The 16,663-nt window shown below is 44.4% G+C and overlaps 1 protein-coding gene across 3 annotated transcripts in view; it reads left to right on the forward strand.

Moving 5' to 3' along the window:
* The window catches only part of LOC118410428 (R-spondin-2-like), a 41,489-nt gene that overhangs the window by 9,287 nt on the left and 15,539 nt on the right, over positions 1–16,663 (forward strand). The window contains exon 1 of one of the 3 annotated variants that reach the window (XM_035812147.1): positions 15,263–16,006. The exons of the other annotated variants lie outside the window; for them this stretch is intronic. Within the exon in view, the coding sequence (XP_035668040.1) occupies positions 15,922–16,006 (85 nt within the window). The 5' untranslated portion in view covers positions 15,263–15,921. Of the gene's footprint in view, positions 1–15,262; positions 16,007–16,663 lie in introns of those variants that run through there. 3 annotated transcript variants of the gene reach the window in all.

Below are 16,663 nucleotides of genomic sequence, written 5' to 3' on the forward strand. Positions count from 1 at the left end.
GCAGGGGCATATACTTAACAAAGAATTCGAAGGAAAATGAAATATATAGATAAAGCCAAATCAAATTAACTTGTTGGTCCTGGGATTTTTCAGAAAAGAAATGTAGCGACAGAGTGGTAAAATTCTTGTAAAAATTCGAGACGTCTCCGTTTATGTAGTGGCTCATACAAAACAATTAGAAGATTGAAGTTTTTAGCTTGGAAAAAAAAACACTCCTACTACACAGTACCTGCACCTGCTTGACAATTATTAAAATGTATGCCCTACTTGCTTAAAAAAAGTTCACTGCAATAATAAATGTACCCACATCACAAGGAGATTATTACGGTACTTAGACCTAGTTATCGAAGTGGAAATTGTTGAATGGCGTCATGTAATTTCATGATGAAAATCTTCTTAATGGAAGATGCGTTTTTTTTCACTCTCGGAAAAATAGGAGCTGCCGCAATTCTAAAAACCAATCAGTTATGCATAGGCGCTCCTGTGGAAGATTATATTCTTCCATATGTGCCCGGGGCATATTGGGCAAGCTCTGTTTTGACCTGGAATCAGTCCACAATATTAGTTCTCTTTTGGGGATAACTTACAGTTAAAATATTGCATTTTTGCGCAGGGGTGACTTGGAACAGTCCAATGTTGCGTGGGAATGGGTATGGCTGAAATATGCTGTATTTGCACCCAAGCAAATGTCGGCCTTTATAGTATATTTTCTTTCCGTTCTTCCGTTCTCTGATGATAATGACGATACAGGCTATGTAGTTGCACGCACATTTTTCCTGATTCCCTCTTTCTGAAATGGACCAGTCCTCGACCTCCCGTGGCGGCTGAGTTCCAACTCGGTTGTTTTGATCTAGTTTCTGTCGTCGCTCGTACGCTTGTTGTGCCTCCCGCAGCACGCCGAGCTTGGCCCGTACGAACCCGAGCCGTGCGCCGCTCTCATGGGGAGTATCGCCGCGTGACTGTCGGCCCCGGGAACAGGAAGTCCCGGTGGTGCTGACAGCTCGCTGCCGCCCCATCAGGCAGGTTGGACCGGCAAGGCTGACAGGGCCGTCACGGCCGTCTGAAACACGAGTCTGTGCGAGGAAAGGTTGGGTTGGGCTGCTGATCGACCGGCTATGGCAATCCGGCTTCTATGACCTTCTATTCGTTATGACCCTGGCCACAAACGTCCTATGATCGTCGTGCGATGGCAAACTAAGGGCATTTTTCATATTCCATAGATGTATCCTGCAAAATTCAATTTCCCTGTTACGGTACACACTGCCTTACATCCTTGCTATTCTACAGCATGGAAGTTGTACGTAGAGCTACGACGAAAGTTACTGAAAATGACGTAATGCTTTTTATCACACAAAAGCTGAAATAAAAGCAAAGAATCTGAATGAGACAGTGGAGCTTCCGTGATAATTGGTATAAGAGTTCATGGTATTGCGTCATGGAACCCGATGGTGAATTGTTGTAATGCAGTGCACGCCGTACAACACTCTTATCCAGGCCTGCCCGACACCTGAGCAGACGGGACCTTGTCCCACTTCTGGAGATACACAAACAGTCTGTCAGCGCTGTCCTACATCTATCATAATATACGTGTAACGTACCTAACTCCTTAAGCAACTTCATCGGCCGCTGGCACCCTGCCTCTTCAGAAACACACATGTAACTGCATCTTCGATGGACACTGGCATCATGCGTCTACAATAGCAAACACATGCGACATCTAATCCTTGTGACAATTTCTGGATCACACATGTAACGTACCTAATCCTTGTGCCAACTCCAGTCACCGCAGGCCTTCTACGGCGTCAACAGCACATTGATCTGTACTTGACCCTACAGGTTTCCGCACTCACGGAAACCCTTCAATATAGGATATGTAGTTACAATCACCTACATATTCGCCATATATGCATAGCGAAATGCATTTTAGACAAGGTCGCTATCAATGTCATGGGATCAAGAAGCATTTTGCATAGGGCGAGGAATTTGGTTGGTAGTCGTTATGGTATCAAGTATGTGTATATCATAGATATAGATACTTCATACGAAACGAGACCGTTTTTATTTCCCGTCTGTGTGTATATATACATTCCGCATTAACTGATTCCTGCTTACCTTGACCTTGAGTCTGACGGAAATGATCGAACAAGTGTCACTCAGTCTGTGTAAGTCCATGTTCATGTATATTTCCAGAATGTCATCTGGCCAGCGAGCTGAGCGGCTCGTCAGGGCCCAGGTCAGGTCGTGTTTGTTGCTTCTCGCTGTAGGAACGTTTATTTTCGTAAACTGAACAGAAACAAGATGAGTTGTCAGTCGGCGGGGATTAGAAATGAACGAGAGAAACATAGCCTCAGATACAGACAAAATGTGATGCAGGAACTTTCTAAACGTCACCAGGTTGCAGCACTGTCTTGGGACAGTTCAGAAGCGGTGCCAACGTTAATGTATATACTGTACTAAGTTCTGGTTAATCACAATAATTGATAAGTTAAGATTATCCCTCTTCATGGCTTTCTCTGTCACCTTTTGTGATATGTCCCTTTTTGTACGTTTGACCTGCTGCATCGACAAGTGTTTTGTCAATTAGCTATGTGGATAAAACATAGCTATAGTAAATTTAGATAGTTTGATCAGCGTGTCAGCTGTAAATTCCGGTAGCGAAGTTTGGCGTGGCCTAACTCTCGACATTCCGCTAGTCTCGCGAGATTCCGGCTGGAGGAAAGCGGGATTTACGCCGGGACTTGGACAAGCCGTCAGCTCTTTTTATCAGTTAGGTTCAATAGTTCACTTTCAGTTTTCAAAGCTCTGTGATGTGATGTTCTGTGATGGTCAATTCTTACTCACTATTCAAAAGGCTGACACAGGTGGTTGAGATGTTAACCTATGATCTCCAAGATGTGTATGGATTTGTCCCAGTCCCAGTATTCTACGTCTGTGGCAACATTTTCTGGTATCCCACCTTCTTATCCCTTTGCCCACTGTTTCAAGGGATCCTTACATCTGCTTGGATGTTAGCCATTAAGGCCCAGAATAATGTCTATAGCTGGCGTTGTTGGTTTCTGACACTGTCGCACATTCTCTTTCGTCTGGTTAAAAAAAAACAACAACAACGTGATAGTATCTGATATAGCAAGGGAGGTTCTAACTACCCCCTTTCCGTTACCAATATTTCTACACGTCGTCCCAACGCTACAGGAATGTTGTACTTAGTGTTTAAACGCCTTTACCTCGGACACGTACTGATTTAGGTAATCACCTTCAAATCCGGTGACATATCTTCCTGACATAATCTCGGAAACACCATCGTCTTGAGTAATATAACAGCAACAGCTGCACGAGTCATGCTAGGAACATACTGGCTATCATTGAGCTGAGGCATATAGACAGACTAAAGTACCAGAGAAAGGCTTCAGTTTCTTTCCTTGACTGTCAATGATGTGTCGGTCTTCTTTGTGATTTCCCTTGATTCGTTGGTTCCCTATGATAAGCTTAATTGTACCAATTTTACAGAATCAAGCTTGTGTCACCCCTCACAGTTAGTGTCTCCATGATACTGATAAGTTTAGTCTTGATCACAGGACATGTTCACCAGACCTAACCATTGAAGGCATGGTTACCTGTCTTGACGAAGGCCATGATGTCATTGTGGCCTACCTTTATTACCAACTCTGACTGAATTCTTCATCGTTTTTATGTGGCCATCACCATTGTTTATGAGACTAGAAAAGTGAATGGTCTTTATGATATCCACTACACTGGCCAGCGATAGAGGGAAAAACTCCCTACGCACTTGTCTTGTCCCACGTTGTTTAGGAGCTTACAGTGTGTTCATTCCAGGAGGATTTGTAGCTGCTCCGGTGATCACACGGCGTTTATCACGCCTTTAAGTCTTCTATCTCTTCAATAAACAACTAGATAATGCGCTCAGGTCCCAACCCAAATACTTCTGTAAGCAGTGGGCGGGGAAAGTCCGGGGAAGTGCACCAACATCACGTGCCCTTTTGGCACGCTATAAGGAACAAACATAAATATGGCAAACATCAAAACTATCAAAATAAGTTTTGAAAGTATGTGTTAATTAGTTATGAGGGGTTTCTTTTATCTCCATTAATTCTTCAGAATGATTTTCCTGATGGATTCCATTCCCCGTCTTACTTTGCGTAAACAAACGATTTCACTTGAAGTACTCCATAATTAAAATCCACTTGTTTATGTGTCCAAATCTATAGACTAACACAAGTAAAACATTTAAGTACGAGAGGGGCGGGGAGCTACATACTCGCCATTCTTTACCCTGCTTAGCCTACTCGTAGTAAATCAGCGAAACAGCGGAGCATTCCGAAGTTAGCTTGTACATGTACTACTATGGTGGTGAGCGAGGACCTCACGTTCATGTAAGATGTTTCCCCTTTGAAGATAGCCGAAAGGTAGGAAGGAAAGGTCGTATAAAGGGCAGTCATGTTAGTGTCACATATAATGTTTGATGTACATGTGTTACTCAGCTGATATAAGCCATTTCATAGAGATCAGAACACATGTGCGGCGACAGGAATTCTAGGTAATATGTCAAAAGTAAAGACCCACAAAAAGAAAACAAAACCCGTCTGGACGTTGTTATGCAATCGAAACAATGGTAGAGACAAGGACTGTTTCCTTTTTCGGGCCTTTACCTTTGACATATTACCAAGCATTCCTGTAGCCGCACATGCGATCCCTTTGAAAGGGCTTATCAATTTAGAGAGAACCCATCCGTGTTAGCCCAATACTTGTTTTTACAAGCCCACCCAGAGTACACCTGCTAATTTCTATCTCGTTAAGTCATTTAACCCCGATGATGAAAGGTGCAAAGAAACCGAGAAGAAAGCCGTGAAGAGGACGAAATCCTATTGCTGCTGCCGTGCTACTAAGATTGGAGATAAACAATTTAATACGAAGTTGACACAACAGCTCAGCCCCCCTCCCCACCTGCACACACAAACATCGCAAGAGTCGAGAGATTAACAGATACTCATGGCAGGCACCCACCCACGTTCGTTCTCACATGCTTCTTCTATCCCTGTACAAATACCCTTCCGGTCCCCCTTTTCTTAAAATGTTCCATCTCCAACCAAAAATACATAAGCTTTTCCACCTTCCACCGTTAACCACCGGAAAACTCCCACCCTTCCACCAACGTAATTAACATTTACGTTACGCTTTACAGGTCGACTGAGGGGATTTAACAGTAAGTATTTACTGAACTGAGAAGTGAGATTCTTCCTGCTGTAGATGTACGTTGGTTCTTGGAAGTCGTGTCTCTTATTCGTGTCAAAACAGACCATCTCTGGATAACCTCACTGTTAAGAGTATTTTCATCACAAGCACTTACACACTTACACAAGGTCTGCAAGATGAAGGGAATTACAGAGGTATAGTAAAAAGGAAAACGTAGGAAACAAGTGGACTCACAAAAACAACTTACCTAGAGCGCCTGTAATATGGTCTTCGAGTCTTGTCCAGTTTGTGTCCTGATGTTATGTGCATCATGTCGTTCAGCACCAGAACTGCAGCCAGACCATGGCCGTCTCATTTGCCTTATGTTGTTATGTTGATAACAATTTCCCAAAATTTCTTGAAGACCCAAGATAAACTATCTCTTGTGTTTTTTTCTTTTACTGAGAAAGTGTCATTAAGCAGTTTGAATTACCGACCGTTGAAAGCAATTTTGACTACATCAAACAATAATGAGTGAATGCACCTGAGGGAAATCACTGCGCCATTTTATATCTCTTTCTTTCCTCCTTCCCCCTTTCTCTGTGTTCCTATCTTTATGTCTATCTTTATATTTTCCTTTCTTCTCTCTATGGTCCTTCCTTCCTACTTTCTTCCTTCCTTCCTTCCTTCTTTCATGTATCTATCAAACAGATGGTAAATATTTTTCTTCGGTTCACACGTTGACCTCCTATAAGTACATACGTAGTGTGCAGTTATAAGTCAGTAGGGCCTCTGTACCATGTTTGTACCGATGCTTACAGAAAGCTTTTCCTTATCTTAACTTCATCGCAGTATATCTAACGCGCCATTCTAGATAACTTGGCGCGAAACAGACCGTTTTAATGACGCGAGGACGTCTTTCTGGCTTAGCGAAGACTTTGTGGGATTAACCTCCTCGATAAGCCTGTCGTCTGAGCCGTGGTTTATTGTCGTATTGGTGTGAGCTGGAGATGTTGGGGATTACTGGCGCGTCTGCTGCGACAATGACGACTCCTCTGAGTGATGAGATGAAGACGTACGACCTGCTCACATTTAGAAAATTTACCTTGATCTTGTCAAGGTAGTTTCGCAACACCGGCCGGGCAGCGAAAAGGCTGGTAAGCAATGATTCGGGCTTTGAATCCCCATTTTTAGCATCATCTCTTAGCAATATTAAAAGAAACGGTATAATACGGTATGGTACGGATGGGAAAGGTATTTGCCTTTTCAGTCTTGTAACAATAGACTACATGCAATAATAGACAGGCTACTGCATTTGTCTCAAGAGGGCTAGAACGCGCAAATAGAGACCATTCGTTGTTGTCAATAAAACCTTGTGGGCTTTTGTTTATTCTCAGTGCGAAAGTTTCATGTCCACTTTCATGTCTTTTTCCAGCGATGATTGTCGCTTAGAGCAATATTAATGCCCAACTGGCCCATAGGGATACTAGGTCTCTCACCGAGCTGCTCATTCACAAGTACTTGGCAGAGACCTTATGCCACAAGAAGAATGTAAACTGCACTTGAAGCCAAACTGGCAGCCGCACATGCCCGGGACGTCCATCTGAAGCTGGTTAAACACTTTGTGTAACGCTAACCATGTACTGCCGGCCGACATGACACGTCACCTTTGCGTTTCACCCGGTAATTTTTGGAAATCAAAACACCGGTAACCCGAGGGGACATATACACGGCTTCTAAACGGGCCAAGTGGATGTGGTGCAGTGACATGTTAGTGGCCATGGGAGGTGACGTACCATTAGATTCAGCGTTGCCCCGAACCACCATATGATATATCATACTGAGATTTGCCATGAGAGGCAGGTCCGGATCCATTATGTACCAATTAAGTAATACTGTATTTAATCAAATCAGTTAGTAAGCAAGCGATTTGGATAGAAATATTAAATGTCATCATGCATGCCTCAGTTGAGTCTCAGATTAAACCCCATTGTTTCTGTACAGAGTGTCTCAACACAGGCTTTTTATTGACGTTATACTAATTATAATTTGACTCCTCTAACCACCATGTTGGTGGGTAATTGAATTAAGCAGTAGCATCTTCGCGTGGTTAACAGACGTACGCTGTAATGCAACATGGCACAGATGACGTCAAATGAAAAGCCTGTATAGGAGCTATCGTTCGTGTTTATGTCAAGAATTATGACTACCGACAGTTCATGCAGCTGCTCCAAATGGCTTAACTCGATCTAAGTGCACTGGAATCGATGACGTAATTGTACCTCTCTGAACCACGACCTAGTCTTGTTCCCAGGTCAGTCAAAGACCGATGTCGAGTGCAAGACCTGTTGCCCTCCATCGTCTCCATGACGACCTGCCACAAATTGTGTAAACATGACGGATGTTCTGGCCGCCCCTGACTGACAGACCCGTCGATAATATTTACTCTGCCTATCAGGGTCTGTTCTAAACTGTGTAGGCGCTGCCGAGGCGCGAGGCCAGTAGGACTGGCACGCAGACGTTATTAGGTGTGGCACAGTTTTCCAATCTCTAAGTAGTTGTGACTTGTAGGGTTTGTCTCGGTGTTTTACACCTTTGTAGTGGTCCTATTTCTCTCCCTCTTGGAGAAAATGACATAACCCCCAAGAAACAAAGAGAAAAGCAATGCGAGCTTTTAGAAAGGTGTAGAGATTGACCCCAAACTACCCAGCCAAATCCTACATCTGCTTGGAGATTACAACTTTTGTCGTCGCCTTTCAATAACAGGCATACTGTAATCAAATAAATAAGCGTCTTCAGACTTTGAAAAGCAACTTGTCCTTCTGTTTTAGAATTTATCAAAGGAACAAAACAGATTCTGTTAACTCTGAAGCCGAGATGAGATACGTTCTCCTAAAGCCACTTGGATGGCGTTGTATTTCATCCAGTATTGCAATGCAGAAAGCGAACATAAATATCTTCCATTAAGTCTAAAAGGGTATGTACTACTTTCAACTTGCCGTAGCTTGATTACAGGCGGACACCACATTTATTTGTAAGTGTGTATCAAAGGCCTAAAATATCCGTTTTTGTCTTCTTTTGCTTCAAGTTTTCTCCCGTTCAGCAAGTTAACAGCAGACACACCTGGTGGCACAGAAAGTCCCCTCTAAGTTCTTAATCCAATGTGGCAAATTTTGTCTTTACCTGCCGCAGGTGAAATGAAAAGAAAGGTGCGTTTCACTGCCACCGAACATAAACCTCTACGTAATTACCCAGCGCTTAACTGGGCCTGTTATCATTGTCGTTATGTCACCGTACGCGTATGCGTTTACGTGTAATCTTCCGGTTCAATTAACGACATGTACCTCAATTCATAGCTTTACATCACAGATTACAGATGTCAATCGCAGTGTATCATGTTATTTGGGGAGATCATGAGGCATACTACACTATGTGTGTCAAAAACATTGTGTGTTTGTGTGTGTGTGTGTGTGTGTGTGTGTGCGTGTGTGTGTGTGCGTTCGTGCGTGCGTTCGTGTGTGTGTTGGTGTGTACTGCCTGTAAACATACACACAGGTCTGCTAGACATTTCATTTATTACGACTGATTGCTGTATACCGAAAGCCTCTGTAAGCATCTCCAATTTGCTGTATCTAGACCCAAAATGACTGGGTACTACGTTGCCAATGTGACGCCTTTGAAATGACCTCCCGGATCAATACAAAGTCGACAATGCCTGAACTTTTCCCGTTCTTATCTGTCCTCACGAAGTCCGCCCTACACACCCTCCCACTCATGGATCTTATGAGTAGCTTGTTGTGACGTTTGTAGCCGTTTGATTGACGTGTGATTGGCACGAGAACAATCGATGCCCCGTCATCCCGGCCATTATGGAGCACTTCAAACTAATGAAATCCTCACGGCTTTATCTTATCGGGCTCGGATCTGTCCGCTCGGAGCCTGCGCGGGTCTGCCGCGGGTTTGGCGAGTTTTCCGGACTGTCATGTTGTTAAGGTGAACTGTCAGACTTTGTCCGAATGAGAGGTGTAACTTTATTTATAGTTACTGCTACTGCCACTGGTGCCAGCAGAAATCATAATAGACAATTATATACTACAGTCGTTCGTACATTTTTTGGGTGTTAAAACCGGAACATCTACTTAATCACTTATCAAGCATTGTAAGCTTTCCATAGCTTTGTTGGCTTTAAGGATCTAGATGTAGGTATGATTAGGACACATAAAACGTTCCCCCAATAACTTCTGTATGCGTTATTTTTTACGTATATCTCTTTCTCATGCTTCATTTTTTTTTCTTCTGCACGCTCGTACTCATAATTTCCGGACTTTCTGGCTGTTTGACTCATTATAAAAAAAACTTTCATTTTTTCTTATTTTTACCATATTGAAAAAATAAACTTTATCATCATAACATTCAGATAGTGATTTACAGTGTTGAGATCCCAGCAACAAAAATGTTTGTTTATTTAACAGCAAGGTACGAGGTCCCACCCGCCCTTACCAAATAAAGAATATGTTTTAAAAACATGAAATCATAGAGCATGTACGGATCTATACACATTGATATGCCCTTTTTCGAAGGAAGCAATTAAATCTGATAGAAATAAGACTTTTCCTGGTGCATTGTTTATACAGCCATGTCGTAACCAATAATTTACCTCTTTCTAACACGAACGTTCCAACTGATACACAGAAAACTGCTTTTGCTTTGACTGCATGACCTTTTGGATAAGATAGCAGGTCACGACGCAGACATCAAAAGTCAAGCATAGCTTAACCCCCGCCCAATGGGTTACAGAAAATGATTACATCACCATTGTCATACCGATAGAGCTTACAATGTCGTAATAGGTTGGATACTGGTCTGATGTTAGATAGGTTTATGGGTTACGTTCTTGCCCATGATGCATCTTAAGCGGCATTTATTGTGATTTCACGCATGTAGGCTTGCGTTTCATAAAAAAAACTAATCTCTTATGAGTTGGCCAAGTGAGAGAAAAGAGTGTAAGGTTTATTGTCTCCTAGTATCGAAAGGTCTTTGGCTGGAGACCGGCCGAGATCCCTGATAACTGTGATAACTGTAATAGGTTATCGTGACTACAGTCGTGAGTTCGGCAGAGAGAAGTCGGAGTTGTGAGATGTTGTGCACAGCGAGACTCCGGGATGGCGTGCCACGGTGGTTACAACTTCTGTGCACTATAAAGGCTCTATAAATGGCCGAACTACGGGATGTGGCATCTGGGGCAGTAGTGTCGGCAACTTTCTTGCCTTTGATGTGAACTGGAGGTTACTAACACACTGTTCCCTGGTTCAATTTACCTTTCTTTGATGCTGAACCGGCTTGAAAATGTCGACTTGGGGGAATGGTGGGTATTACCTGTGTCATTGTCCGATGCCCAGATTGAACTTGAGTCAGATATGACTGCTATTAGCTCGTCATTGGAATATCTAGTAACCCAAGCCCAGACGCCAGCCTTGTTAGCCTTAATTCACTCCCATAGACAGTGTCATGCTATGGCTATGATTACACATGTAAATGTAACTCGCCTAAGTTGGCATGTATTAAAAGAAGGATAGTCATAAATCACCTGGTTATAAATCAACCTTGTCTCTGTTTGAACTCAGTAATAATCCGCGCTTCGTTCCTTTTCACGCAGCATGGCTTTCCTTTTAATCCTATAAAGATAGTAGAACCATATATTTTGAAGCCCCCACTTTAGGCACTTAAGATTAGGCACATAAGAGGTCCCTTGTGCAGGAGCCAGTGCGAGTCCAAGCGGGAATGTGCGGTAATGACCGGTGTACGTACACAGGAATGTTCCCTCCCGCGTGGAGCCGTCAACTCGCCCTGCCCTGCCCGTCCAACCCAGGAATTATCTGTCAACGGTTTTGTTTGGAGGCTTCAGCTCTTTCTAAGCTTTCCTTTCGCTGCGGCCTAAACTTATCATCAGAAGCTAATTTGTGCGCGGTTAACGTGAAATCACACCGACTGGTGGAAAGTCTGTCAATGTCTTTTCACTCCGCTGTCGGCGTATAGAAATGGTCCCGGTATAAAAGGTGAAAAGCTTTAGATTCACCTCGGGTCGTTTTTTCACTGGGCTATTGAAGCTAAGCAAATCTGTGTGCCATTCTTTGCATCCTACCTTGTCAATATGACCATACATTCTATAGGACGACTTAAACGTAGATGTCTTATCATCGTTAAGTTACCCCGGCCCGTTATGTTATCGCATCATTGGTCCGTATTTGATGTACATTTCGTCACGTGGGTTAGGAATGAAATAGTGCTTCTGATGTGAGAAGAGCCAATGAAAGTGAGTTAGATCAGTAATAACTCGGATCGCCCAGCTGTCTGTCCGGGAGCGGTGTGTGGGTGGGCCCGTATGTCAGGCACAGGGCACCGGACCGGACCGGGGTAGGGCCGGGGTTACGGCGCGCACGTGTGCGAAAAATCTGCAATTCTGCAAATTCGAGAGAAGATATATGAGTTGGTCAAGAGAGGTGAAGTTTTTCATAGTCATTTCATAGTCCGATAGTTCACCCACCCCGGCCCACCTGTCCATGCTGAAACCTGCAGCTGGCCTGCTAACACTGACGCCGATGAATAGGCTGTATGGGAGAGTATGGGTCATCGGGTGAAGAATCATGTGTACGAATTGACTGGGTCGTCTCAAACTAAACTTAATGTGACTTTGTTAATTGTCCTCATCTAGCAAAACACTAACACGTTTTCTACTAGTTCTTTTCCTGCTGTAGACATCCTAGAGAATGTCGTAAAATACGAAGTGGCTGACGATGCATTTTGTCGGCTCTTGTGCAAATGCTATTGCCTCTTGCTGAACCTTTATTTTCATGTTCCTGACGAACTAGCGAAAGCCCATGTACCTACTGTTGATACTGGAGTGGTTTGACAAGCAGAGCCAATTACGTGTGTGTGCAGAGGTAAGGTTTGTTTTTCCGCATGGAGGAGTTCTGTCAACCGTCTTCTCAACACCTACAGGTAGCCCCGCTATGCACCGTAAGTAACCTGGGGCAGGTAGCCTGTCGTACATGTAGTTTTGCTAGCGTCGCAAGATACCGGGTGCGCAGCGCTCAGCATAATGCATCCAACCTGAATCATTGTGAATGGACAGTCAACTGCTCTTGCAAAGTTACGTATCACATTAGCAAAAGCAGATAGGCTAGTCACGAGTTGCAGTCACTATTGGGCAGGTAACGAACGAACAACAACAACAATAGGACATCTATCTTCATACTAAATAATCAGTGTATACTGTAATCTCCAAATAGTAAATAAGAGATGGAAGGATGGGTATTGGCTACAGACAGAGTTGGCTGGACTACCCTAACCGCCTCATGCGCCAAACGTCTAAGTATGCTGCAATTGTCCTGTACTTCTTGGCTGTAACACGCTGTTGTAGACCACTTACTCTGCCCTATGGGCACGCGAATCTGAAACCTTAGTCCGCTCCTCTAGACTGGCAGGACACACAGCTTTAGTTTACCGTCGTTTGTCGCCCTTCTGAAGTCAACTCAGCGGAACGGCTTCCGTGCGGCGTGAAACTCCGGCGTAAACCGTGAAAATCTCGGCTTGGGACGAGGTGTGCGGATTTGGGTAAAGAACCGGAGCTGTGAATAATGCACCTGTCATAATAACACCTGCAATGGGCGTAAAGTATAGATGGAGTGACGTAAAAAGAAAACTATGCAAATTTAGACATGACAAGCTATTTCATGGGCTGAGTCGCGGGTTACTGTAATCACCGAATAAACTACCGGTAGGTTATCTTTCACCGAATGATAGAATATAATAAATAATAGATAGAATGACAAAAAAAAAACGTGACAAAAAGTAAAGGTAACGGTTGTGTTCGTTGACTACTACATGTGATTTGTATAATCGTTGTATTTTTACAAGTTATTCATCTTTGTTTATGTATACATATGCGCCATATTTCGCTTTAATTGTGTAGTTGGAGAGGAAGTTTTCTTGTATGTGGCTGTTCTCACGGGAACATTTCTGCTTCCGCCCTCCCTTGTCCCTAACGTGTTTACCGACCAATTTTCCCGCGGCGAAAAACAGTTTCCTAGAATCTCTTTTTCCCTAAACCTAAAAACAGATCGAACGCACTTAAAGTTTTAATGGGTCAGTCGCTCCCACTGGGATTTTTTAGTAGGTTGCGCACAGGTAAATCAGCGCTTTTATTTTCTCTAGAACTGTTCTTTTACAACTTATATGGTTCACTCTCACATACAAAGAAAACCATGGCATCAAATGAACATGGAATAAATACACAAGCAATAAAAACATGCGATAAGTGCAAAATGACAATAAGACCAGTATCGTTCATATGGCTTCATTATTTGAGCACCCTTTCCCGTCATTGCGTAACTTGTGGTTGTTTACTACTGTATAGCTATAGCGTCGGTGGATTGCGTGTCCTTCGTAACTACAATGAGAACCCCAGCTAACTGGCCTCCTTTGGTTCCTGGCCTCCAGTACCAGGGGGCATTTCTGACTTCAAATTGGCACCCCTAGAACAAATAGCCTAATATCCATCCGCTTCCAGTCCATGTCCGCTCCCAAAACGCACAGAAGCGACCATAAGGCAGTGGATAGAAGACTGAAATCATCAGAAATAACCCAGATTTTCCAGCTCGAAAATCAAATTACAGTTAATAGAACGCTGTCATTTACGAAAAGAAACATCCCGCGTGATCTCGGTCAATGGCAATAAGCTTTCATTATTCAGACAAGACAGAATAAGATCTCCAACCTGTTCTAGCCCAGACAGTGAACAATGCGGACTAGATTTGGAAATGATCACAAGGTAAGTACAGAGGTTTCGCGAGCCCGCGCCAGTCTGATCTCACAGGTGCTCATCGCTGTGTCAAGCACCACTGAGCGCGTTCTGATCGGCTCCCGGGCACACAGGAGTTGGTAAATAAGGCTTAGAGTTGATCGAAGTTTCTACAAATATTGGAACTTCTGAAGGACCACACGTCCTAAAGTCATGCATGGTCAGGCGCTGAAATGCTGGGTACTCAGGGACCGTACATTTAGCATTCTGTCGGGGATGTAACATCTGAAGGAAGAGGCATGTCAGTAGTAGGCTAGTGGGATCCGGATTCGGCAAGAAACCGGTGCGCACAGACCTAGGTAGCTGGCTGTGAAAATAAAATAAAATAGAAAATAAAGAGAGGAAAAATATCCAAAGACATACCAAAGACAAAGATAGTTTGTAACCTGCATTTGTATGTCTATGCCATGTTTTTATTGAGACTATTTGTAACAAATCGCACTCAATTCAGGAGGTCTGTGGCCTCCTGCTCACGTGGATTTGTGTGTGAAATAAATAAATGAATAAAAAATATCACAATTAATCTCGCAACAAGTTAACGTTTCACGCAATTTCAACTTTGTGCGTCATGGTCCATTGTGTTGTAATAGGCCTTGGTACAATAAATGCACGTCAATCTGTTTTGTAATGGAGTCTACCACGTAGCACACTATATGAAGCTGATCCATTGACAAAGGCATTGTAATGATCGGTCCTTTAATATTGGACAGACAGTATATAGGACGTGAAGCAATAGCTGATGAATCAGAAACCCTCCCACATGTGCCTATGCCCTAGGCTACCCAGATCCAACCCGTCGCGCCACATGTGTTTTGTGATAGAAACTTCTGGCATTACTTTACACTCTTGGTCCCCGCCCGGTCATTAGGCACCGCAAAGTGTCTGTCCCGTAAAGTGGTTCACAATCATGTCGAGTCCAGGACCGCTCCTCCCCCCGCCTGTGGGTCACACACGCGCACCACCCCTAATTGGACAGCAATGACTCTAGTCAAACTCTTCCAAAAATACGGAAAGCCTGTCAAGACAATCAATATGATTGCAAACCTGTTAACCTTCCTTCCACGCATTCTAAAACAAACGTTAATGGGTGAACCGAATTTGAATGGCCATTCTTTTTTCTTGTGAGAAATATGAGTTCGTCATATAATTCTGCAACGCACATTCCTCCAGATAGCAAGCCAAAGAAATCACTGTAGGTTGCGATGCTTGTCATTGTAGACTGTTCTACCCGGATTACCGTAGTTACTGACGGTGGTAAGGACGGGCGCTGAGGGCATCTGGGCGATCGGCAGTGGCTCAGACCAATCACAGATATATCGTCTGACACAGTTCTGCGCACATTGAACCGTGCATGGGGAGTGCAGCTAGGGGCACCATGTGCGGCGGGCAGGCGTTAGTAGGACACGTCTAACGGTACGGCAGCGGGCGGGATCGCACTGAGCAGGTGTCGCTGCTGAAATTTCGCAGAGTTTGTGTATGTGTGTGCGCGTGTGGATACCACTGACGGGTTTGTAACAGTGCAGTAGGGCAGGCATCAGGAGTGTTCTGTGTACGTGGAGGCCAGGATAGCGCACATTTGCTCGGCCTAACTTAGTAACTGGAATTACCGCTGTTCTGCTGGCAATCTCGTGAGCTTGCCGTCGTCCGTGGTCCGAGACGGGCGGGATTATTGACCGAGCATAGTGCAGAGGCTGGTCGGCGGCTCAGGCGGGGTACACCGTATGAAATCCGTGCGAACATGCTGGGAGGAGCTCGCTCTTTTCCCCTGCCAACCGCTGGACCCTTGACATGAGTATTCCTCTAAGATCGCCCCTAAGGAAAGCTGTAGTCTATCTTCAAGTGCTGGACATCGCGCCGCCATTCCTGGCGCCATGGATCTCAGTATGGTCTTGTCACTCCTCGTGATTGTAGGAGTGTTCACAGTCGGCCTGGGCAAACCACGGAAAGTTAAACGAGGTAAGAAAAGTTTTGTACACATCCTGCCTTTGTCAGGTGCTTTGGGCTATGTTTTGGACATACGCTGCCGGTGGTGGGGGTTGGGTGATTAAAGTAGGGAGCTATGAAGACGGCCACTCGTTTTTCCAAACGTTCGTTTTGTTGTTAGGTTTAGGGAGGCATTGTGCTGTTAGATTGCATGTTTTGCAGCGTCACGGATACAACGTAGTGCGTATGGCACGGTATCACTTGCTTATCCTGCGGGTCCCTATCGGAAAGTTTACTGTTGAAATCTCCCCTCGCGGCTGCTCAACGCGTGTGGCGCATACACACCACACTTTCGTAAATACGCGGGAGAGAAATCTCGGCCGTGTTTCTGTGACATTTTACCTCCGGGGACGGGATGGTCGGATAGTGTTTACGGCCAGACCCGTCCAGACCCCAACACTGTTTATGGAGACACTGTTCTTTATCAGTTACGCGTTGATCTCTTCTCGGTGGAACTGTGCGAACGCCAGGAGGCTTACAGTCTTCTTTTCATGGACCCCCCCTTTGTTGTTGTCGCTGTGCCGAGTGACCTGCCACTGTTCGCGGTTGACGTATCATGCCTCCTCACTGTTGCGCTTTTGTTGGTTCTCTCCTTTGTGTCGACACGAGGAGGGCCCGGTAGCAGGGCCC

Source organism: Branchiostoma floridae, chromosome 2 (assembly GCF_000003815.2).
Source record: "Branchiostoma floridae strain S238N-H82 chromosome 2, Bfl_VNyyK, whole genome shotgun sequence".
NCBI lineage: Eukaryota > Metazoa > Chordata > Leptocardii > Amphioxiformes > Branchiostomatidae > Branchiostoma > Branchiostoma floridae.